The sequence below is a fragment of the Xenopus tropicalis genome, chromosome 4 (assembly GCF_000004195.4).
Source record: "Xenopus tropicalis strain Nigerian chromosome 4, UCB_Xtro_10.0, whole genome shotgun sequence".
Classification (NCBI taxonomy): Eukaryota; Metazoa; Chordata; class Amphibia; order Anura; family Pipidae; genus Xenopus; species Xenopus tropicalis.
In genome coordinates, this window is record NC_030680.2 from 74,033,532 (window position 1) to 74,059,417 (window position 25,886).

The window sequence follows — 25,886 nt, forward strand, 5'->3', positions numbered from 1 at the left end:
CAACAGCTAAGTCTCTGGTCCCCGGGACCAGAAGCTCAGTAAGCAGAAGGGCTACCGCAACCCACTTCCATGCCTGCACCTTACCTAAAAGTTTTCTCAGCAGGCCCCCCTGTACTGGCTTGTACTACTTTTAGTACGCAGCCCCCCAGAGTGTGTCTGGGGGGCTGCATGGCCTAGTGCTGAAGCACTATTGCACTTAATGCAGGAGCAGTTCTGTGGGAGGGAAGCATACAGTGGATATTAAAAATCTACACACCCCTGATAAAATGTCAGGTTCCTGCGCTGTACAAAAATCATGGAAAGTTAAATCATTTCAGACCTTTTTCCACCTTTAATGTGACCTATAAACTGTACCACTCAATTGAAAAACAAACTGAAATCTTTTAGGTGGAGGGAAGAAAACCAAAAAAACTAAAATAATGTGGTTGCATAAGTGTGCACACCCTTAAACTAATACTTCGTTGAAGCACGTTTTGATTTTATTACAGCACTCAGTCTTTTTGGGTATGAGTCTATCAGCATGGCACATTTTGACTTTGCAAGATTTGCCCACTCTTCAAATCTGTCAGATTGCGAGCGCATCTCCTGTGCACAGCCCTCTTCAGATCACCCCACAGATTTTCAATCGGATTCAGGTCTGGGCTCTGGCTGGGCCATTCCAAAACTTTAATCTTCTTCCGGTGAAGCCATTCCCTTGTAAGAAAAGGCTTTCGTCTTGCCACTCTACCCCATAGCCCAGACATAAGAAGAATACAGGAGATTGTTGTCACATGTACCACACAGCCAGTACTTGCCAGTCCTGCAGCTCCTTTAATGTTACTGTAGGCCTCTTGGTAGCCTCCCTGACCATTTTGGAGGGACGTCCAGTTCTTGTTAATGTCACTGTTGTGCCATATTTTCTCCACTTGATGATGACTGTCTTCACTGTGTTCCATGGTATATCTAATGCCTTGGAAATTCTTTTGTACCCTTCTCCTGACTGATATCTTTTAACAATGAGATCCCTCTGATGCTTTGGAAGCTCTCTGTGGACCATGGCTTTTGCTGTGGGATGCGACTAAAAAAATGTCAGGAAAGACAAACTAGAGCAGCTGAACTTTATTTTGGGTTAATGAGAGGCACTTTAGATCATGGCAGGTGTATACTGACTCCTATTTAACATGATGTTGAATGTGATTGCTTAATTCTGAACACAGCTACATCCCCAGTTAGAAGAGGGTGTGCACACTTATATGCAACCACATTATTTAAGTTTTTTTGGTTTTCTTCCCTCCACCTAAAAAATTTCAGTTTGTTTTTCAATTGAGTGTTACAGTTTATAGGTCACATTAAAGGTGGAAAAAGTTCTGAAATGATTTATCTTTGTCTCATTTTTGTACAGTGCAGGAACCTGACATTTTACCAGGGGTGTGTAGACTTTTTATATCTACTGTATATAGTCATGGTACATTAATTTAATTTTCACTATGTTATATACTCAAAGTATATAGATATATGGTTATACCTTCAAACCAAAGGAAAGCTCCAACATAATAGCACTTTGTCAAATAGGCCAAATACAAAGGAAGCAGTAGCTATTAAATGGTATTCTCTTTTCTATCATAGGTTTAAAATCTTGCAATATATTACATGGGGATGCTCCACTGAAGTAAAATTGTTGCTGATTTTTGTATACACACTCCTCGTCTAGTTAGTTTTGAATCATATGAAATTTGGCAACAACGGGAACCAAATTTCCCAATTATCTTATATGTTTATGACATTATTGGGGTAAATTTCATTTTCCTTGTTTCTTCTATTGATTGTATCCATTCCCATTTCATTGGTGGAGGGTTTTTTCAATTTCCTAGGAACCAGTGTGCTTGCTGCTTGTAAATACTAATTTGTCTTGGACTATTCTTTTATTTACTCTAACAGAATAATGTTGATTCCATATTGTTGACATTATGAACACCTTTCTCCATCATGCCTCTGGCACTCAGAATACCATTTTTTTTAGACTGCTTAATATTTTTGGCACATGTGCATGTGAGACGTACAACGTGCTGGTGCGTTTTGTGCTCTTTTAACCCGGCACTTCTTCAGGCGACCTAAAAAACATTTTTTCCTAAAAGGATGTTATTTTTGCAATATATTATATGTATATCTATCTATATATATATATATAGAGAGAGAGAGAGAGAGAGAGAGAGAGATACACAAGACATACATTAAGACCATTGATTGCAAAAACATGGTCAGTGATGTCAACTCCATATTATAACTATGGGGCTTCCCTAGTGAGCAGGGCCTGAGGGCCAGTTAGGGCCCAACTGGGACAGATGTCTTTTTGCTCTTCTAATAATTCCTTGAGATCAGTTAGGGTGGGATTTTAAGTAGTCACTGGCTTACTGTCTTAGATATTACTGGAAACGTGGCTTTGATTAAGGCCCCGACCAAATGTTGCACCTTATTGAAATACCCTTAAAAATGTATTACACGATACTAATTCAGTCCCGTTTTTTTTTATTATTTTTGCGTTACGCTAAGAGTTAACTTAAAATAATGAATCGAAAGTCCCTTCAATGGTTCATTTGTTCCATAAAGCAGTAAGGTTGGCAGGCATCTGCTAACGACGACCGAGAGAGTATATAGATTCTTACAGCAGAACAAGCAAACAATTGCCATTTACCCGTGCAAATTGTTGGTAGGCGTGGTATACGCAAGAGGGCGTGGCTTTCTGCTCGACCATCTGAGGGCAGCCTAATCCGTGGCGGGAGCGCGCCGTGTTAGCGCGGGAGCAGTGACGCCACTCTTTGTGCCCGCGCACGCTCGCTCCCTCTGCAGTGTCTTTCTGTGGAAGTAGGGGGGGTGCGCGCACTCGGAGTACGGGGGACGGCGGCAGCTCCACAGAGATAAGGAGTGGGAAGCAGACCCGGTAAAGGAGCCGTCTTACCGGCGATAAAGGATTTTGTGACCTATCTTCCGGTATCCTGTGAGTGCGATAATTGGTGCGTCACAGTGGAAGCCGAACAGGAAGCGGCATAATAGCAAAGCGGATTCCCTCCTGGGGAAGGTGAGCGCGGCCCGTGTTCTATGAGATGGCAACACTGCATCGGGAGCCAGGATAGCTAAGCCACGGCCCTTCGGCTTTTGTCGTACCATGCAGATCGGGGATGCTGGGAGTTATGGTAGAGCTACATTTGGAGGGCCGCAGGTTGGACTCCGACGCTGTGTATAAATCCTGTCTCTCAGGCGCCCATGGGATAATGCACGGCAGGAGGAGGGGGTGGGGGAGCCCATATTGCTGTGTATGTGGGGGAAGGGTTAATGGATGTTTCCTACACGTGTGGCTATGACATATGTTTGCATACAGAGAAAGTGGCTGGCTGCTGCAGACCCCGACCTTTCTCTATTTGTTTTGTGGCTTTTTATGCAAATAATGTTGGCAAAAGGATTATATGGGTGTCTGCTTATAATGGTATGACATGGCAGCCCCATTGCTGTGGGTTTCTGCTCTTTCTTTCCTTCTGTCAAATACTCCCACATTGCATCATCAGCCCTGCTGCACTTGCACCTTATGGGTGTTCGGTGTTGAAGTGGCAATCTGGCAGCTCTGTCTGGCTAATGTAAATAATCAACACACCCTAACCGCATCATCAGCCATTTGTTAACCCCGGTCATTGTCCCTGCCTATGTAGCAGCCTGTATTGTTGCTTCTAGTGTTATTGTCTTGTTGCCAAACCAAGGCCTGTGGCCTAATCCCTCCTGTGTGTTTTCCCCTCCCCCTTTCCTGATCTGTGTCCTAATTCCCCCCCCCCCCCCCCAGAGAGAAATCACTCGCACTATAGCTGCCTTCCGTTCAATTGTACAAATCAAGGGGGTGCTGCTTCTTGTTGCAGACAATGCTTTTTTTGTGGATGTAGTGACATGTGATAGTTGCTGTGTTGTGAATCCTGGCATTTATGAATCCCCCCCCCCCCAGCTCTTGTACTACAATTCCCAACATTTGGCTGGAGTTGTACACCTATTTACATTATTTCCTTGTTGCTTATTATGGTTTAACAACTAGAGGAGGGGTTTAAGCGGACACCCTTAATTTCTTTCTCATAATTAATTATTTTTCATAAACACATGATTTCCAAAACATCCAATGAGAGTTGCATCCTGGGAATAGCACGGATTTAAGTGTAAGAGATGATGATGATGTACCTAATGCACAGTATCCTAGTACTCCTGCCCACATGTCGAAAACAGCGGTATTCATGTTGAGTTCTTGCGATGTAAAGGAATTTTTCTTTACAAACATTTCAGTTGTTGAGTGGTTATACCCTCTCTTTCGATAGCAAGAGTTATCAGTGCAGCCGCTAAGTGTGATGCATCCGGTCATAGCCTTGGAGTTGTTGTAACTGAGGAAGCACAAATGATTTCATTTATAGGTGATTGTTCTGTTTACTGTTTGTGATGCTGCTTAATTACTATAAATGATGCAACATTTGTGGCTTAATGAATTAATCCTCTGTTTTTAGATTGTCTGTTCAACAGCACTCGGATACATGCTTCATTAGGGTACGCACCTTTATTGTATATCTCTTCTTCCTTATGCAGCTCATTTTAAAGATTAAGTGATAAAGATGAGATGCAAAATGGTGCTGCTAACACATTTTTTTTTTTTAATGCTGTATTGAAAATATTTTTTGCTTTAGAGCTTAGAAGCTACAAAAAGCAATACATTTCTTAGAGCTGGTGGGTAGGAAGTTGTGTTGAGGTAAGGGATCTATTTTTTGGATACCCATTATTCTAAAAGCGTTGACATTACACAGTTTCCTCCTCAAGCAGACGGTTACTCACTTTTGATGGATTTGCCTTTCCTCTGCAATAAGACTATAACTGTTACTTGATTTTAAGCTAGCATAAATCCATGTTGGAAATCAATTCTATTAGTTATTTAATGTTTAAAGTGTTTTAAACATAAGGCCATGGTGCCTCATAGTGATAAAACACCCCTTAACCTGGAAAACTCCAGAACTATGAATAATCAATATTAATTCTCAAATGTATTTCTCTTCTGGTGCCCTTTTCCATTTTGTTTACAGTGAGTTTGTATTAACTATTTGCCTAGTGTTTTGTATAGGGATGCATGGAAATTAGCAATTTGGTATTCGTCCGAATCCCTTAATTCTTGGGTATGGATTCACCCAAACCTGGAAGTTCCCAAAGATGAAGTTGGAAACACCGGTGTGCACGCTTCGTGTACAAGGCAAATTTTCTCCACCAGATTAATTTTGGCCAGACTGCTAAAAGTAGCCAATTCAGTGCATTCCTAGTTTTACTTAAGATTATATATTGTTTTTGTTAATCTCTTAAAAGGAAGAAGGTTGTTTAATAAAGAGCTCCTTATATGTAAAGTTGGAAAGGGCTGGCCATGTTTTAGGCTGAGGGTACACAGAGTGTTTCCTCTCCTGCTCTTAGCCTGAGTTTTTTTTTTTTCTGGTTTCGCATTTTCAGATCAATTCTTACTCTGCTCTACTTTGTGTAGCTGGGCAGAGGCGGAAGCTGCACTTGTCAATGCAGTTTTACTGAGGTGCATAAGGGAGCGGATCCACTTCTGAAATAAACACAGTTTTAGGTAGAAATACTCAACGTGTGCCTGCACCTGAGCGTATTCAATGCTTTTTGGTGCAGGCACAAGGAAGGGCAAGCGTAGGGCAAGCGTAGGGCAAGCGTTTTTCGGCTTGCTGAGAATACGCAACGTGTGGCATTAGCCTTATGTGAACTGTTTATTATAGGGTAACATCAGCTGTTTACATTGCACACGCATGGGGCTTGGATAAAATGTTGGTACTGTATGCTTGTGTTCATGTGGGGCCCCAAAGTTTCTGATGGCAAGTCGCCGGCGGGATGGCAGACGCGGCGGGGCGATTCGCGCGAAATCGCTCCGCCGCATGTGCCATCCCGCCGGCGACTTACATGTTCGCCGGTGGGATGGCAGGGGTAGGCAACTCGGGGAGATTAGTCGCCCGCGAACAGGGAGTTAATCGCGGGCGACTAATCTCCCCCCGTGTGCCAGAGCCCTTAGCCCTACAGAGACCATTCTATCTTAAAAAAGCAAACTCCAGATTCCAAAGGGGGGATAGGGGGGTGGTAGCACAGCTTAAAACTACAAAATATATACACACACATATACCTTTTAAAAAAAAAAAAAAATGAACATATGTATGTATATAAGTGTATATTGATGCAGCCAATATCTGCCCTTTGTATGGGCACCTTGAAGGTGTAAATGATGTTGGAGGCATTGGCCACATTGTTTCTAGCAGGGACCCTAACCAGTAATAGTTCTGCCTGTGCTAGACAACAGCAGTGTGACTTATCTAGTATTGGCATTCAGGATCCTCATAGAAGCACTTACTTGTAACTGCAATTAAGTTTGTGATTCCCAGTTTATGCAGATATTAGACTGGTTTTATGTTAAGTTTAAATCCCCTTGAAGATAGAATTTTATGTTGTAAGGGGGTTTGCTTGGAATCTTATAAGCAGCCACCAGAAAGAGTAAAGACTATGGGTCACTAATGTCCACTCCATGTGCCATTGTTTGTCCAAGATAATCTGTTTTTTCATCCACAATCCCATTATTATATTATAGGATTACATGATAGCTTTTCACAGTTGCTGCTGGAGGGGTTTCCATGATGAGTGATGCTTTGAAAATAGTAAAAGTTTACCTTATTGCAACAGTCCCCAACCAATGGTTTGTGACATGTTGTCCCAGTGTCTTAAAAACAGGTGCCCATTTGTAATTTTTTAGCTTGGAGATAAGTTTGGAAGCACAGAGAGACATTTTTACTCCAATCAGAGCCTCCTGCTGTGGCAGCAGTGCACATGGAGCTATCAAGTAGCCAATCACAGCCCTTATTTTGCATCATCAAGGACCTTTTTTTTAATGCTTTTATGACTCGCCAACACTTTTACGTCTAAGCAAGTCTCACAAGTAAAAAAGTTTGGGGATCCCTGCCTTATTATATGTATGTTTATTATGTTTATGGCCCAGCTTTATAATTTACTGTATATCTTGATTGGTTTTATTTCTTTTTGTCTGTGCATCAGTTCAGATTTTGCCTTACCTTTATTAAGCAAATCGGTTGCGGGAGTGTGTAAAACAAAAAGCACTGGAACACTGTGTAAAACATAAATTTAAAAGAGAATGGGATGATTTGCAAATTGTTTATATCCTATATTCAATTGAAAATAGTACAGAAACAACATATTGTGTAGGAACTGATGCCCCTTCTGGTACCATTACATTTGAACTGTGCTCTGATAACAATGAGGATGGCCCTTAATTTCCGTGATGGCATCCATGATTTCCAAAAAGAATTTCAAATTCTTATTTATCAGAATGTCTTGCTGGATGGTACAGATGCATGGTAGAGTTTTTACTTGCATTTAGTATTTCAGGCCAGATATCGGTCGGGCAGGCCCGTCGTTAGTGCCTATACATGGGCCGATTAGCTGCCGAATCGGTCTAAGGGACCGATATTGACAGCTAGAATCGGCCCGTGTATGGGGACCTTAAGTGGCCCAGCCTCTCTGGGATCTGCTCTTTTTGGCCTTACACCCTGTCTTTTGTTGCCTCTGTCTCAATTTTCTTAAAAACATGTTAATGGCATTAAATTCAAAATGAGAATTTGCTTTTCAGCAACACTCCTTGGTTTCACGATATGTTGTCTTTGTACTACTTGCAATGCAATATAGGGTTTAAATGATATGCAACTCAACTTTTTGCAGTGTTCCAACTAAAAAAACTGTTTAATCCAATATGTTAGAATCCATGATAAAAATATTTGTGTACATTTTAAATTAGTATTATGTTTTATTGAGTTTTATTTGTTGATGTTGACTAAAATAATATAGTCATTGTAAAGCAATTATGTATTCTCTTGGTTTTTTTAAGCAGTATCCAATGTCAATTATATTTAGACCTGTTTACCCATAAAATATAACATTTTCCTTATGTGCCATTTTTTTCTCTTTTTGGTATAGTTTGTGGGTTGGATGTTGCCTTCAGGAAGAACGGAGTGCACAGGACAAGAAATCCAGTGTAAAATAGAGGTAGGGCGAATGAAACATGGAAAAAAATATGTGGAAAAAAAATGAGATAGATTTTAGAACAGTAATGCTTTTATGCTAGTGGCACGAATAACTTTCAAAAGCTTATAATATAAAGAAAATTTTAGTTTTAATGGATGCAGAGGTACTTTTTATATTATGGTGTTTCCACTTTCTTGGAATTGCTTTTGTCTAATTTACACTGTGTGTGTGTGTGTATATGTATGTATGCATATATACATGGAACATTGTAACAACACACAACATTGCAGTACCATCAGTGACATAATTTTTATTGGATATCAAAGTTGCTGCTCATTATGGTATAAAACATTTATATGCCCAGTTGCCATCAAGGGACAGCACATTTTAGGAGGAACAGCTATTTGAACTGGTGCTCATAACCACTACTTTTTTGTTTTGCTCTGTGCTCTTCCTGGTAATGGTAATGTTTTAGCAGTAACCTCAATAATTCACTATCATACACCAAGTTAATGCAGAGCACGCTTCCTGCTACCAGTACTACAAAGTGTGCAGCTGGTTTACTATGTTTATTGCATTGTTGGGTAATCACCAATATGTAATAATCTGCATAGCTCCTAGTATGGGTTTGAACAAAATGAGTAATCTCCACCCATGTAGATTAAATGGTACAAATGGAAACCCTTATTTTACAAGCAGTTTTTTACCATGTGCCTGGCCATAATTTGATAGTTTAATTTGTTGTAATGTGGTGCGGTTGTGTATAGGGTTGCCATCCCACGCGTTTTATTTTTAGGGATTCTGAAATAAAATTGTTAAAGGGCTTATATTGTTTGCTTTATTGTTACATAATACAGTGTAGAAATAGGAAATTTGTTGTTTGCCTTAGAGATATTGTATCTAGTTAAGGTTGCCATACCTGGGGAGATATAAGCTGCTGATTTGGGTCTTTCAGACCAATTTGGCATCTTATCTGCCTGTGTATGGGGCCCTCTGACAGGCCTCCCTGACTGATATCTGGCAAAGAATCAGCCAGATGGCAATGGAGCAGGCTTGCTTTTGCCATTCGAGGGTCACTTTGGGGTCGAGGGCTACATTGGTTCGTTGATGCATTCCTCGTTCTGACGGCTCTTATTCCCGTCATTTTTTACATCAGTCTTTGGCCCTAACTATCTAATTAGCCCGGTTTCGGGAGAAATATTCATTTGTTTGGTAATCCTGCCAAAAAAGTGAATTATTATAGATATGGCCACACTTTTCACTCTGTGGTTGGTATCCCACTTGAAATTAGCAAATATTCTGATGCTGTAACATTAGCTTCTGATTGTTTAGCCCCCACATTGAATGATATAGTGTATACAGTGGTGTGAAAAACTATTTGCCCCCTTCCTGATTTCTTATTCTTTTGCATGTTTGTCACACAAAATGTTTCTGATCATCAAACACATTTAACTATTAGTCAAAGATAACACAAGTAAACACAAAATGCAGTTTTTAAATGAGGGTTTTTATTATTTAGGGAGAAAAAAAATCCAAACCTACATGGCCCTGTGTGAAAAAGTAATTGCCCCTTGAACCTAATAACTGGTTGGGCCACCCTTAGCAGCAATAACTGCAATCAAGCGTTTGCGATAACTTGCAACAAGTCTTTTACAGCGCTCTGGAGGAATTTTGGCCCACTCATCTTTGCAGAATTGTTGTAATTCAGCTTTATTTGAGGGTTTTCTAGCATGAACCGCCTTTTTAAGGTCATGCCACAACATCTCAATAGGATTCAGGTCAGGACTTTGACTAGGCCACTCCAAAGTCTTCATTTTGTTTTTCTTCAGCCATTCAGAGGTGGATTTGCTGGTGTGTTTTGGGTCATTGTCCTGCTGCAGCACCCAAGATCGCTTCAGCTTGAGTTGACGAACAGATGGCCGGACATTCTCCTTCAGGATTTTTTGGTAGACAGTAGAATTCATGGTTCCATCTATCACAGCAAGCCTTCCAGGTCCTGAAGCAGCAAAACAACCCCAGACCATCACACTACCACCACCATATTTTACTGTTGGTATGATGTTCTTTTTCTGAAATGCTGTGTTACTTTTATGCCAGATGTAACGGGACACACACCTTCCAAAAAGTTCAACTTTTGTCTCGTCGGTCCACAAGGTATTTTCCCAAAAGTCTTGGCAATCATTGAGATGTTTTTTAGCAAAATTGAGACGAGCCTTAATGTTCTTTTTGCTTAAAAGTGGTTTGCGGCTTGGAAATCTGCCATGCAGGCCGTTTTTGCCCAGTCTCTTTCTTATGGTGGAGTCGTGAACACTGACCTTAACTGAGGCAAGTGAGGCCTGCAGTTCTTTAGATGTTGTCCTGGGGTCTTTTGTGGCCTCTCGGATGAGTTGTCTCTGCGCTCTTGGGGTAATTTTGGTCGGCCTGCCACTCCTGGGAAGGTTCACCACTGTTCCATGTTTTTGCCATTTGTGGATAATGGCTCTCACTGTGGTTCGCTGGAGTCCCAAAGCTTTAGAAATGGCTTTATAACCTTTACCAGACTGATAGATCTCAATTACTTTTGTTCTCATTTGTTCCTCAATTTCTTTGGATCTTGGCATGATGTCTAGCTTTTGAGGTGCTTTTGGTCTACTTCTCTGTGTCAGGTAGCTCCTATTTAAGTGATTTCTTGATTGAAACAGGTGTGGCAGTAATCAGGCCTGGGGGTGACTACAGAAATTGAACTCAGGTGTGATAAACCACAGTTAAGTTATTTTTTAACAAGGGGGGCAATCACTTTTTCACACAGGGCCATGTAGATTTGGAGTTTTTTTTCTCCCTTAATAACGTAAACCTTCATTTAAAAACTGCATTTTGTGTTCAATTATGTTATCTTTGACTAATAGTTAACGGTTTTTGATGAGCAGAAACATTTAAGTGTGACAAACATGCAAAAGAATAAGAAATAGTTTTTCACACCACTGTAAGTAGAATATGCCAGGGAAAGCAGCATAAAATAAATTGACCATTTAGCTTTAGTGAGTAGAGTTATAATGATATTAGATTTGACACTTGAGGGGCATCCAAACCACTACAAGTGACCAGGGCAGTCGAGTTTATTAAACCAGAAACAGTATTTAGAGATCCGTATAGCATACTAAGGAAGATTATTGTGCAGTGACAAAAAACTCTCTCCTTCTCCATGGAAGAAACTTGGCTTAAGCATAATTATTTCTCTGGTGTTTCCTGACGTCCGGAGTTGTTTGCTTGGGTTACCTTCCTAAACATTTTAAATCCATAATGCCAAAAATCAGTTTCTTTTAATATAATTAGATTTATTTTATTTGGTGATCAGCAGAAACTGGGTGACCTATGTTTGTATACAAGTGATGCCTTTATATTGTTTTTCATTTTATGAACTGGCAACTCCATTTGGGATTGATTTAGAAACTAAAAATACCATATCTCTCTCAAATCTTTTTGTTCTATAACTGCAATATATAAACATCCCCCTCTGAATATTGTTTCTCTTGCTTATGCATGTATGCTGTCTTGCTCAGCAGACTCTTGTAAATGAAATGGAAATTATGCTTGCATAGCAATCAACAATGCTTACAGTGTTGTTCATAAACAGAATTAATTACATGTATAACACACAGTAAAATGCAGTGGGTGCATAATCTAGTAGTCCGAGTTAAGAAAAAAAGTTACCCTCTTAAGGCACGTGCATTGTGCAAACCTACACACAGGTAGGTGTTAAAGGAACAGTTCAGTGTAAAAACGAAACTGGGTAAAATAGACCTCCTAATTAGTCAGTGACTTTGTGGGGGGGGGGCACATGGTACATAACTATTCAGTTAAGGTCCCCATACACCTTCAGATCCGCTCGCTTGGCGATGTCGCCAAGCGTGTGGATCTTCTCTCGATATCCCCACCTACTGGTGGGCGATATCGGGAGAATCCAGGCTAATTCGATAGTTTGACCCTGGGGCTGCCAAACGATCGAATTGGAACAATGGGTATAGGCAAAGTCAGATCAGGGACCGCATCAACGAGCCGATGCGGCCCCCGATCCGATTAAATTGTTAACCTGCCCGATCGATATCTGGCTGATTTCAGGCCAGATATCGGTCGGGCAGGCATAATTAGCTGCCGAATTGGTCTAAGGGATTGATATCGGCAGCTAGAATCGGCCCGTGTATGGGGACCTTTAGTTTGTGAGCACACAGATCAGATTCAAATGCAAACTAACTGACCGTTATGTCCCATATGCCCCCCCCTCAAGTCATGGGTTACTGACTGCTAACAGCTTAATGAGCTGTAAAGCAGGAAGTAGTGTTCTTGCTATTATGTTAGACATCCGTTCACTCCAGCCTTTATAGGTTACATTTTTGGCTAACTATATTGAAAAGATTTGTTGTTTTGTGCAGTCTATTTTTCCCAGTTTCATTTTTACGCTGAACTGTTCCTTTAATTGTCTTTTTTTCTGTCCACGTTAGTTTTCCTTCCATTCTCAGGACTAGAGCAATGCAGCAATGTAAATCGGAAAGGATTAAGCTGTTTGCAAACTTTTTTGTAATTGGTAGTAATTCTTTCCTCTGCAAAGAACTACTACAATGAAAGGGGCTAGTTTGCTATAAAATGAATTTGGCTAGTTTAATGTCTATATTACACTAACAGTGCAGCCGCTTTTGTTAGTTTGGGTCTTTGGACCATACCATATCCTCAAGTGTTTTTAACTGCTAAATAAAGGATATATTTTTACATGGAGTGCAGCCTTTTCTCCTAGTTTTCGTTTTGTTGGGGTCCTATCAGCCAAGATAGCATTTTAGAGGGGTAGTTTTGTAAATCTCTGCACTGTTAATCCAAGTATCTGGAGAGCAAACCTGGAGTATGTGTTTAGCTCAAGAAATTAAAAAAAAAATTGTGATTAAGAAAGAAATATGCCCAGCACAAGCCATATTCAAGTTGAACAGTAGCATATACTGCACCTTTAAGTGCAACATGAAAGTCCTGCTCTTAAGTGCTCTTTAGTTCTCCTTTGCAGCCAGATGGGTGATTGTAACTAGAGGCACTTGCTGGGTAATGTTTCAGGTGTCCTTTCCCTAATGTCACTTGCTAGTTGCTTAAGCAGTACTGTGTTCTGCTGTACTTTCCTGGCTTATGGCCAACACAGTATGTCATATGGGTGTTTGCTGCTCTAAAAGCCATTCATCATAGGCCTTCATTTAACTTCAGTTATGTTGCTGGGACTCCCCTTGTATACAAACACCCGGGGAGGGGAAAGGCACACCTCCCTGAAAGGCTGCATGTGAGGGATTTGGTGACCAAGTGTCTATGTACTATGGATATCAGTCGGTTTGGGAATAGGACACGCTTCTTGAAAATACAATGTGCCGATGCCCGTTATCTGCCTGGGTGCTCTGGTTATTTGTGCTGCCTTTCCCAATAGAGCGTTGTGCATTGCCCCTTGCACTGTGCGGGGCTGGCTAGCCCCAGGGAATGGCTTGGGTCCATTTTGGGGAGACGCCAGTTCGCTGCTGTAGATAGTACTAGAAGCTTAGTTTTGGCTAATAATTAGGGTGCCTGACGGTTTTCGAATGATTAAGAACTGATGCTTTTTTTTTTTTACTGTTATCCTGAACATTAACCCATATACAGTACTAAGATAAAGAGCAGTTTGAGGTGTTACGTGCGGCTGTTAATCAATAAATGTAAATCCATAAAGAAATGAAAGCGGTCACCGGAAAGGCCGCGGTGTGTTGTTGTGTTTCGCTTTCACTTGGGGCAGTACCGTGTGTATGTGCCATATTCGGCACTGGGCCCGGCTGCCGGGAAGGTTTTGCTAAAACTCCATCCATTCCGCTTGTCAGTGCTGCAGTTTATCAGTAGAGGAGTGTGCGATTCTCTGTAATGTTAGTATCGTGTTTACAAACCGCGTGTTGCCGCTAAAGGTTCATGTTTGGGCATTGCCGGAGAAGCCGTGAGGCTTGCCAGAGAATGGCATGGCTAACTGAAGCTTCGGGGAGTATCCTCCCTGTGTGAGGTGGGCCTCTCAGTGGGCGGGCCGTTGCGCATGCTCAGTGAGTGCGGTGCGGGTGTGGTCGCTGTAAGGAGGCGAGCTGCAGTGAGTCCCGCGAGTGTATCTGTGGGGAAGTGTCGGTGTAGCCGCCCGCAACTAGTAACGGCCATAAGCGCAAGGAGTCTGTGTAGGTGCAGCACAGCTTACCGGGACTTGCAGCTCGCCGCTTGGTGCCAGGAATACCGCAGTGTAACCGGAGCGCTCAGACACGTCAGAAGCCCCAACGCTGTGTCCGCTTGTGACCCTGGGATTGGCTGGGGCAGTGCTTCACTCTCTCGTGTGACTTCTCCCGGCTATTTTAGTCCCGCTGCTAGGCGCCCCCTCCCCAGTCCCTGCTCGGCTCTCGCTGCCGTGGGAGGAGGATCCAGTTTGGATGCTTTCGGGCTGAGCTCGTTGTAGTTGTGTGAGCGGCGGGACGTGGGCTGAGCTATTTCGGATTTGTTACCTCACCCTGCCTGGGCTCCAAATTGGCTCCTCTCGTCCTTTTCTGGCGAAGCGCAATGAACTGTCCAACTCCTCATGACGGCCAAGGCGAGCCACAGCGTGTTGTACCAGTGGAAAGGGGTGCTGCTTACGTGCTTGTCAGGTAGTGACCCGAAGCGAAGGAAAGGTAACGTTCTCTCTGCCTTTATGTGCTGCTTGCCCTTCCTGGGGTGCCTGGGGCAAACATTGTATTACACTCACACACTGGGACATCAGAGGCAACCCATATGGCCACAGTACAGCTTTCTTATGGCAAGGAGCCCCCATGTTCCCTAGCAGGGATTGGGGGACTGGAGCAGCAGGAAGGGGTACAGGGCACACTGCCTTGGGATGGTTTCACCTTCATAGTATTAAAGAGCTGCCAAATTGCACCCACTGTACTGGGTAAGCATGTCCCTTCCCAGCCGTTGTGGGGATGTCACAGAACAGGTGTAAATATTTCTCCAAAGTAGAACAGCATAGCAACTTGTTAGATTAGTCTGTATGTGCCCTTGCATGTGCACTTGTATGGTTACTTGGCCTTCACCTCTCCTCACTAAATTGGCCAGATCTTTGCATGTATGGGACTGAAACAATCAGTAGGATCAAATCTTTTTTTTCTATGCAAGAAAGCCTTCTAGCCAAGGACATTTGGATCAGCCAAAGATTTACATTATCTGACCAAAGGAGCAAATGTTAATATATGAGAGGATTGTCAGATCTGAGCTCATTGCTTGTTAGTTTCTGTGTGTTACATTTCTGCAGTAAATTAGCCCAGTTTTGTGAATCCCCCATGTCAGCAGTCTGAGCTATTTAAACAGGCCAAGAGTCATAAATATGTTTGGATATGTAAGAATAGATTGTTTTAGCCATATCTATATCTGATGTCCATATATAATATTTGTATATGTATAAAATCTCTTAAGTACCAGTTTGTGTGCTGGGCTTGTCTGTATATTCAGGAAGAGTGAGCAAGTACTATATTTAACTTGTGTGACTAAATAGGATTGGCATTTTCGCTAAACGTGTTGTGTATTTTAGCTCGGCTTTTAGTCTGCTGTGTGGAGAAGTCACATTTGTTTGCAAGTGGTGGAAAAGGCAATTCAAGGAAAGTAGCAATAGTTTTTTTTTTTTTAACTCGTTGTTTTTAGTCAACAGTTCTGTGTGCTGTAAACAATGTTACCCAAATACCCATCTACCACCTCTGCTCCCCTTTCAGCAAGAATATTCATCTGTTGTACAAAGGGATGCATAAAAGCAGTACTGTCCAACGCTTTCTATGTATTGGGCCAGCTGGCTGACACACACACACATCTACATTTAGGGGCATTTTAGCCATGAGGCAAGTTGAAAAAGTGCAGCAGTTCCAGGATTGGCACTTACTAGAATCTTACAATTAAGTCATATCCAGCCTGTGGGGCCCATAGACAGATATGGGTTCCTGAAATATACCATATAGGGTCACCTTTGCTTATATGTCCTCCAGTTGGACAGGTCTCTGTTAAATGATATTAACAAAGAAAATTAAAGCTTTAGTAAAAATGTAAATTGTTTGCAATGAGCTCTGGTGTTTGCAGATATATTTCAGAGGTACAACATGGGTTCAGTAAAGGAAAAAAAACATGAGTTTTACGTGTGGAGTTTTGAAAGCCTTTTTAACCTCCTATAAGTAAAACAGAAGTATTCTAGCTGACCTGTCTGCTTTCTTGCATTGAGAACTCCATAGCCTGGCATGTCAGACACCAAATGCTGCAAATGAGTAAATATTCCTCTAACTTGAGAAGAAATTAAAAAGCCACCCCCCCCCCAGGTCCTTTCAAGGTTTTGTCACTATTGCTTGTAGCAATTTTTGTTTAAAAACCTGTTTGGTCCCCATACAGAAGTCATTTTCAACTTATAACTGTAATTCTTGTCCCCAAACCAGTTGGTGCACTCTGTACAGAAATAGTGCTCTGCACATGTGGGCTTTGTTTTCTACAACAGATTGTTCTTTACCCAGAAGATTAATGCATACATTTGTTTTACTATTTTAAGGTAGAGAGTTTTTGGTATTTGTGGATGGATGGGTCTCTATAGCTGTGACATGCTCTGTGCAACACAATGGAATTGTGTATATTGCATTATTAAACTTAGCCCTCATTTGTAGGGCCTTAAATAGTACTGGTAAAATAAACTAAAGCCCAGAAGAGCATCTTACTCCATGTGGACTTTTTGAACACTTTCCAAAGCTACATTTGCTCAATAATATATGTAAAGTTGCACTTTTGCAATTTGCACAAATGTTATATTTTGTTTTAAAATATTAGCAGTTTTAAACTGCTAATAAGTTGCTTCTTGTAATGCAGCACTGCTTTGCCAGCTGACTGGCTTCTATCAGTTTTGGTTTTTTTTGTGTAAGTTTTAGCTACCCTTTTTAAAGGAACAGTAACACCAAAAAATGAAAGTGTATAAAAGTAACTAAAATGTAATGTGCTGATGCCCTGTACTGGTAAAAGTTGTGTGTTTACTTCAGAAAGTCTACTATAATTTATATAAATAAGCTGCTATGTAGCCATGGAGGCAGCCATTCAAAGGAGAAAAGGCACAGGCACATAGCAGATAACAGATAAAACACTATTGTATTCTACAGAACTTATCTGTTATCTGCTATGTAACCTGTGCCTATTCTCCTTTTTTCCAGCTTGAATGGCTGCCCCCGTGGCTACACAGCAGCTTATTATATAAATTATAGTAGTGTTACTGTAGCAAACACACCAGTTTTACCAGTGCAGGGCAACGGTGCATTATATTTTTATTACTTTAAAGCGGTTTCATTTTTTGTTGTTACTGTTCCTTTTAACCTGTATGTTTCACAAAATGACAGCAGTTTGTTTCCAGAACAACAAAGGGATGCAGATGTTGGAGCAGCTGATATTTATAGGATCTAGTTCCCTCAGGAGGGCCTTGGCATTGATAGCAATACAGTGTGAAGATACTAGTTCGCCAAAGCTCAACCAGGTATTAGTTGGTGTGGACATCCTTTTGGAAACATACACAGGCAAATAATCTGAGTGTTTAGTCCAGTGATCCCCAACAAATGGCTCACTAGCAACATGTTGCTCACCGACCCCTTGGATGTTGCTCACAGTGGCCTTAAAGCAGGGGCTTATTTTTGTATTTCTGGTTTAGAGGCGAAGTGTTGATTGCATAAAACCCAGTGTAAAGTGAAACACAGCGTTTTATAGGCTGCCAGTCCACATAGGGGCTACCAAATAGCCAATTATAGCTTTTATTGGCACTCCCAGGAACATTTTCCACACTTGTGTTGCTCCCCAATACTTTTTGGCTCACAGGTATAAAAGGTTGGGGATCCCTGGTTTGTTGTATCCACACAGTTAGGGTTTGGGCTCAAGTGTTTAGAGGGGACCTCTGCCTCAAATTGTTTAAAGTAATAAAAGAAAAAAATCTTTGTAAGCAATTTCCCAATATACAATCGTTAAAAGACAAAAAAGGCTACTCAGCTGGGAGTGCCATTATGCTAAGTCAGTGCTGTCCAACTTCTACGGTGCCGAGGGCCTGAATTTCTCTAGCATACATGGTGAAGGGCCGCTAATGGAAGACAGTTTTGACCACTCCCCTTTTTGAAACCACACCCACTTCAAACCACACCTATTTTATCACAATGGTGGTAGCACAGCAAAATCCCAAATGCTTGGTCCTTACTGTGGGGATATCAACTATCATTCATATGTGAAAGAATTATGTCATATTAAGATATACCCTTAAATTCCATATGCCTCCTCCTCCCCTGTGGATAGCAGAGCAACCCCCAGTACATAATTACACACCTTAGGGACCATTTAATGGCTATTTCCAACTGCTAACAAACTTCCACAACAAACCCCTGCCAGGTTCACCTCCCACAAGCAGCATAGGGCAAGCAGAGTATGGCACACACAGGCAGCACTCTGCCTGTCCTATGCTGTCTGTGTGTGCCATACTCTGCCTGCCCTACCCTGCCTGTGTGTGCCATACTCTGCCTTCCCTATGCTGCCTCTGTGTGCCATACTCTGCCTGCCCTATGCTGTCTGTGTGTGCCATACTCTGCCTGTCCTACCCTTCCTGTGTGTGCCATACCCTCCCTTACCTATGCTGCCTGTGTGTGCCATACTCTACCTGCCCTATGCTGGCTATATGTGCCTACAGTACCTATGTCTGAGGTGTGAAGAAGTGAACAATGGGGGTGATTACAGTCTGAGCCTGAGGTGTGAACACTGCAGGGGGTGAACAATGCAGAGATTAAAAGGTGTGAAAAACACAGGGGATTACATTTTTAAACAACACAGAGGGATTACAGCCTGAATCTAAGGTGAGAACCATGCAGGGGGCCAGTTAATCTCAGTACTGATACCATTTAAAGCTTACACAAAGGTAAGCCATCAAAGCAGCCAGACAGGTGGGGGGCCACACAGAGGGGGGTCGCGGGCCGCATGTGGCCCGCGGGCCGCCAGTTGGACAGCACTGTGCTAAGTAATAAAATGTACTAACTTCGCACACACTAAATTTTTGTTTGGGGGGGAAAAGTGCTCTGGCTGAGGGACCTTTCTAGCTAAGTGTTGCAATCTTGACAGTATTTCCCATGGATCCCTTGTGCCTAGACATGTGCAGTACAGTAAAATTGGAAAATGTGACTATACTACACATAGGCAAGACTAAATAGGGTGCAAGGGTAAGATGGTGGTGGGACACAATATCTCCAGGACTGTGCATTATATCTCTACAGAGGAGCCCCTGCCTAGGAAATAAGTTAGCAATTTATTCACTGGGAAACATTGGCAGTAGTAGAGTAGAGTTACCTTGGCCAGTTTAGATAGTTTATTTGTATATATAATTTGTATCAAAAGTAGTATTTGTCCTTTTCTATTCTCTGCACTGCTGGTTCTGGCCTTTAAACTGATGTAGCAGAAGCCAGCTGGTTAACAGACCTGTGAAAAAACTGCAGGGCATTGTAGTATTTGGAGGACTGGCTTCTGTTATATTGTTTCAGGAATCCAAACTATAAGTGCAGAAAATACAAATACTGTTTTTAATAGCAAGTAGACATTTTAAAAAAAATATGTATATTGATTTAGTTGTTTGAATTGCATTTCTTTTCATTGGGTAAAAAGTTGTTTATATATAATATATATGACTGACATTGCAAAAGCCTTGGATATCGATTGGATGGGAGCAAAGATTTTGATCATGGCACCCGAGCAAAAGCTGCGTTTAGGACTGCGTTGTCACATGGGGTAGAATTCCTATTGTTTTTACCTCCTTATCTGACGATTCAGCTCTAAACATAAGTGGAGGGTACAGGCGATTTTTCCTTTGACCAATGGTCGCAGGAAAGATGGTAATTGTTATGTGTATGGCCATCTTGAGGAGTACAAGAGCAAGTGTAAGGGGAATACTACACATGCCCACCTTTTTTACAAACTGGTCAGCATTCTGCAGCTCTCTGCTCAACCGAAATCATTTCTACAAAAAGCCTTCATTTCTACCATCTGTTTACATTGTAGTGGACAAAACGTGAGGTTGTTGGTATCCTACTACCTTAATGGTTATTGAAATAAAATACTATGGTAGAAATATACTGTCCTTGTTTTAGGGCAAAATTTGACTCAAAGGGGGGAATTCACAAAAGTGATGATATTGAGACAAAATAAAAGTGGAGATAGATTTGTCGGATTTTCCACCTAATTCACAAACCTCTATCTCCATTTTTGTGAATTTGTCTTTTATACAGACAGTTTTCAGATTTGGTCACTTTCCCGGCATTTTTTTTTATGAATTTGCCTTTAGCTCTTAGTAAATCTGTCGGTGCCATCAAACCCAGTCCCACAGCTATATGAGCCTTGGGGTAAGGAATTTACTTCTAATGTTTTCTATATTTCTGTGTAATTCCACTTCTGTAACAAAATTTAAGGGTCTAAATACCGTCTTCTCTAGCCCCTACTCATTATTGGTCATCAGCAATCTGGCCCACACACCAACATGCCCCGTGAATAGAGGTCCAACAGGACTAGGGCCCAGCGGGTTTTTATCCAGTGCCCTGTTGGGCCAGTCTAACCCTGTACCCAAGTATCCCAGTTTGGGTGCCAGTGTGTATGTGCTGTTTGCTGATCCCCAAGATGGCTGCTGGGAACAGGTGGGGGCCAATATGTCAAGCGGCTCTGTAGTTCTGGACATGCTATGGGGGCACAAATAAGTTGGGGCAAATGTCAGTGAAGTGGTTAAAGAGGGGGCACTGCTGCTAAAACTAAAAATTTGCCTGGGAGGCTTTACTTTTCCTTTTAATAAAAATACACAAAATGTTGTTATTGCCTCACTGATTAAGCTAAAACTCCCATAACCATGCAAATGTGAGGTAAAAACTTTTTAAATATAAGATATACACTGAACTTTTTTTAATCAGTGTTTTACATGTTTATAACATGTTGATGAGGCTTTTTGCACCTATTGTTCTAGGGTTAGACAGAAACTTGTCCCCTAACAATAGGCTGCTAATCCCCATTAATATGTTAATGATCCCCTAATGGGGCCCCTACCTTAGGTGTGAAATGGAGACTGGGGGAAACAAAACAGAAGAGCTTAGAATTGATCTGACAGTTACACTGAGCTTTACTCCATTTTGAAAATGTCGGGAAAAAATGTCGTTAAAACGTCGTATAAATGTCGTTTAAACGTCAAATTCTCAAAAGTGTCTGTAAACTGTCTTTCTTTCACCAAAAACGGAAAAGTGGCGGTTGAGTCGGAATTTAGGCGGATTTCTGTCTGTGAATCTGGAGAAAGTGTTTTCCACCTCTTTTCCCACCACTTTTACTCCAAAAAAGGGCTCTCTCCACTTTTGTGAATTCCCCCCAAAATGTCAACTAACCTCTGCCTCTAAACCACTAGCTCTGTCAGCTAAAAAAAACAGAGGACAGAATGTGGTGTGGGTAGAACTGCATACACTGATCCCCACTAGCTCATTTAGGCTAATGCCCCATACTTAACCAACAGTTTATATTATGTTACTTTATCTATTGAAGAATCTTGTTATACTGCACTATATATATCAGTAAATATTGCCCTTAGATCCTTTCCCTTGATCCACCATTTAGTGATGGGCTGTGTGCTCCCTCAGAGATCACTTGACAGGAAATAAAACAGCAATAGTGGAAGCAAAAGGAAGAACTCTGTCCATTCACTGGCTGATGGGGCCTAGTATGTATGTGTGCCTTGGCTTGTTTGGGTGCATTGTGAATTCTATGATCCCAGGAGGTGCCCCTTAAAATGGCATTTTTCTACTTATAATTGCCCAATAGCACATACTGCTAAAAAAAAAGTTGTTTTTATGAAAATGGTTTATTTAGATGAAGCAGGATGTTACATATGAGCTTGTTTATGCAAGAGACCTACATTGTTTGTGGGTATAGTTTTCCTTTAATGCTGGGTGCCTGCCAGTACAGCCAGTTTCCTACTAAACTGGCCAACATCTGTTTGTTTTTTTTATCTTTGAATTGAGCAAATATCTTGGCAGTTTTGCCAGTGATGTACCCTGGTGACTACAGTTCTTTCTTATGTAATTTGGGTTTATTGTTACGTGTAGCCAGCTGTATACCATTTATATACGTAAGCTTTGCCTTGGGCTGACAGCAGCACAGAACATGTGCTGTTAGGAAGATGGGGGGCTACTGGGGACATCTTCTTAGGGACAGATCTTCCCTGCTAAAGGGCTGTAGTCGCCTTGGGCTGGTAAAGATCAGAATTTCTAGCCTAAGGCTTTGTTGAGCTTTTGATTTAAAACATTGAATTACTGAGCTCAGGTGCAATTTTTGAATATATCAAATCTTTCTTAGATGAATGCCACACATGATGCTGGTCAGACAGAAATGCAGAGACTTTCCTTTTGTGTTTCTGTTGATTGAATGCTTTTTCCAGTCATGTTGATTTCAAAAACACACACTAATTCATATGTTTGTTTTCATCCTAGAAATGAGCCGACAGACTGCTACAGCAATCCCTACTGGTACTTCAAAGTGTCCACCGTCTCAGAGAGTTCCAGCCCTGACCGGGACGACTGCTTCAAACAATGACTTGGCCAGCCTCTTTGAATGCCCAGTGTGTTTTGACTATGTTTTACCACCTATTCTTCAATGTCAAAGTGGCCATCTGGTCTGCAGTAATTGTCGACCAAAACTCACCTGCTGCCCAACCTGCAGAGGCCCTTTGGGATCAATTCGCAACTTGGCTATGGAAAAAGTTGCCAACTCTGTGCTGTTCCCTTGCAAATATGCCTCCTCTGGTTGTGAGGTAACTTTGCCGCACACTGAAAAAGCTGACCATGAAGAGCTCTGTGAGTTTAGGCCTTACTCCTGCCCCTGCCCTGGCGCTTCCTGTAAATGGCAAGGTTCCTTGGATGCAGTGATGCCACACTTAATGCATCAGCATAAATCTATAACAACGTTACAAGGAGAGGATATTGTATTCCTTGCCACAGACATAAACCTTCCTGGAGCAGTAGACTGGGTCATGATGCAGTCGTGTTTTGGCTTTCATTTCATGTTAGTCTTGGAAAAACAGGAGAAATACGATGGGCACCAGCAGTTCTTTGCAATTGTACAGCTCATAGGAACGCGCAAGCAGGCCGAGAACTTTGCTTACCGACTGGAACTTAATGGTCACAGGCGGCGATTGACTTGGGAAGCAACTCCTCGCTCTATTCATGAGGGAATTGCAACAGCAATCATGAATAGTGACTGCTTAGTATTTGACACCAGTATTGCACAACTCTTTGCTGAAAATGGAAATTTAGGAATAAACGTCACAATCTCAATGTGCTGAATTGGCAGTCAGTCCTCCCAGGGCCAGTGTTTAAAATGCTTTGCATTGAATTTCAAATAAAATAGTTACAGTCAACATTTCCAGCAATCCATAAACTTTATCATGTGGGTCCTGCAAATGACAAGTAACCAAGAATACAGGAAGCAGTTGCATGTAGAAACACTAATATTTATAATCAATAAACCACTGAAAAACATGTACACACCCAGCTGGGCATCTTTTGTATTTAAACAAAGAAAAGAAGAAAAAAACAAAACTTAAAAAAAAAAAACAAAACAAAAAAAAATCAACCTGAAATGTAAAATAATCCTGAATTTGTGTTTGTTGTTTGTACAGTGAATACTGTTTTGTGTTTATTTCCCTACCTTTTGACGGACAAGCCATTTCGCGTGGTTCCATGCCAGCGCGTTCCTCATTTGTAAGTCACTATTTAGAATTGCTGCTGTTTGTGTACATTTTCTGTGTATTGCTAATTTTTATTAACTTCTAGTTTTTCATTCAATAAATTTGACTTTCTTTTCTGTAATTAAGGAAGTTTTTGTACACACATGGTTTGCTATGCATCTTTTTGATCATTTTTATTCTATTTTTTTTTTTTTATTTGGAAATATTTTCTCCCAATGAAATCTGTTACTGGTGTTGTAAGAGCAATGCTTCCTTTCAGTGGGATATACATTACAATTTACATGATATTTGCTCTTTGTTATTGCATATTTGGCAACTGTATGGTTTGACGGGGATACTGTCATTACATAGGCAAGAATTGCTGCTCTGATGAAAGGGCAGTGGCTACCAGTGTGTTTGGCACCTCCAACAGTGTCTACTGAGGAGCAAATATGATCCCTGCAGCTACACAGTTTAATAGCAAATGGTCACCTTTTTATAAAAAAAAATTGAAATGCCTGCCCACTGTCTGCTGAATTCTCCGCAGAATTCCCTTCAACGTCCTCATTCGCTAGCCAGGGAATGTTGGTGCGACGGCAAGCCGCATCGGGGTGAATAATGCTGAATAATGAAATGGAGCAGCAGTTTTTGTCTATGGTACAGCTATCCTTGGGCACGAGTGGAGGGCTTTATCTATGCCTGTAAGACTGCTAAGATCAAACTAGTTCACAAAACGGGTAAAAAAATGTTTTTTTTCTGTATTTTCATCTGTGTTGTGCACTAACTTAATTGTTGTGTTGCAGTTTAGGTTGGGCCAAAAAAAAAAACAAAACTCTTGATCGGAGTCATTTTGGGACATTTTGGATGGAGGATGTATTTGATTTGTGCTGGAATTTTCATTGTCTCAAAATTAAACTGAAAGCAGATATTGTCATTGAGTAGTCTCAAAATGAGATGTACCCCATCTTTTATAATTGTCATTAAAATAATACTTGGCAAATGATCAAATTGAAGCTTTAATTTTTGCTGTATTTCAGTGAAGAATGTTTTTTTTTATTTCAGACCAAGTACTTATACTTTTGTACCAAATACCATCCTGCTGCTTAGCACGGCCCATGTGAATGTATAAGCGCTCATTTTAGCTGCTCAGCCTGTGGATTGGCCAGTCATAATTAAGCAATCCCTGCATTATAATTACTTTCCTCATTTGTATCAGTCATGAGAATTTAAAAGTGGTTGCAGTTACATTGATCCTATGACAAGTTATCACAAATACCCATATTGTTGAGTGAGGTGCAGCACTTCAGCACATGTTACAAACTTACCCACAATGAGAGTTGTTCATGGGGCTTTATTCTTGCCAATGAAAGTGGTCTATCTGCAGCATTACTTATACATCCGTTTTAAACCCTAGGTTCCAAGCATGCCCAGGTTGCTATACCTGTATTTAATGACTGCCTTTGTACACTGCTCAAAAAAATAAAGCGAACACAAAAATAAGACATCCTAGATCTGAATGAATTAAATATTCTTATTAAATTCTTTGTTCTTTACATACAAAATCACACAAAAAATTATGAATGGAAATCAAATTTATCAACCCATGGAGGTCTGGATTTGGAGTCACACTCAAAGTGGGAAAAAAACACTACATGCTGATCCAACTTTGATGTAATGTCCTTAAAACAAGTCAAAATGAGGCTCAGTAGTGTGTGTAGCCCCCACGTGCCTGTATGACCTCCCTACAATGCCTGGGCATGCTCCTGGTGAGGTGGTGGATGGTCTCATGAGGGATCTCTTCCCAGACCTGGACTAAAGCATCCTAGACAGTCTGTGGTGGATGGAGTGAAATATGATGTCCCAGATGTGCTCAATCGGATTTAGGTCTGAGGAACGGGCGGGCCAGTCCATAGCATCAATGCCTTCGTCTTGCAGGAACTGCTGACATACTCCAGCCACATGAGGTCTAGCATTGTCTTGCATTAGGAGCAACCCAGGGCCAACCGAACCAGCATATAGTCTCACAAGGGGTCTGAGGATCTCATCTCGGTACCTAATGGCA

At 41.3% G+C, this 25,886-nt stretch overlaps 1 protein-coding gene across 6 annotated transcripts; it reads left to right on the forward strand.

Moving 5' to 3' along the window:
• The first annotated feature begins 2,506 nt into the window (after positions 1-2,506).
• siah1 (siah E3 ubiquitin protein ligase 1) lies at positions 2,507-24,827 on the forward strand. Of its 6 annotated transcripts, none has more exons than XM_012961032.2 (3): positions 2,507-3,170; positions 8,023-8,091; positions 22,590-24,827. In XM_012961032.2, the coding sequence occupies exon 3, from the start codon at positions 22,592-22,594 to the stop codon at positions 23,438-23,440; it is 849 nt and encodes a 282-aa protein (XP_012816486.1). In that variant the 5' UTR covers positions 2,507-3,170; positions 8,023-8,091; positions 22,590-22,591; the 3' UTR covers positions 23,441-24,827. The 6 variants fall into 6 exon arrangements, with proteins under 6 accessions (XP_012816486.1, XP_012816488.1, NP_001015836.1 ...); NM_001015836.1 differs by having other exon boundaries at positions 2,847-3,055; positions 22,590-23,711; XM_012961030.3 differs by having other exon boundaries at positions 3,065-3,196.
• Positions 24,828-25,886: the final 1,059 nt, after the last annotated feature.

Bases quoted from the DNA above. Each gene is read 5' to 3' on its own strand.
- siah1 (XM_012961029.3), top strand. From the start codon at position 14,651: ATGACGGCCAAGGCGAGCCACAGCGTGTTGTACCAGTGGAAAGGGGTG. The intron at 14,742-22,589 runs GTAACGTTCTCT...TTTTCATCCTAG, and splicing joins TGACCCGAAGCGAAGGAAAG to AAATGAGCCGACAGACTGCT.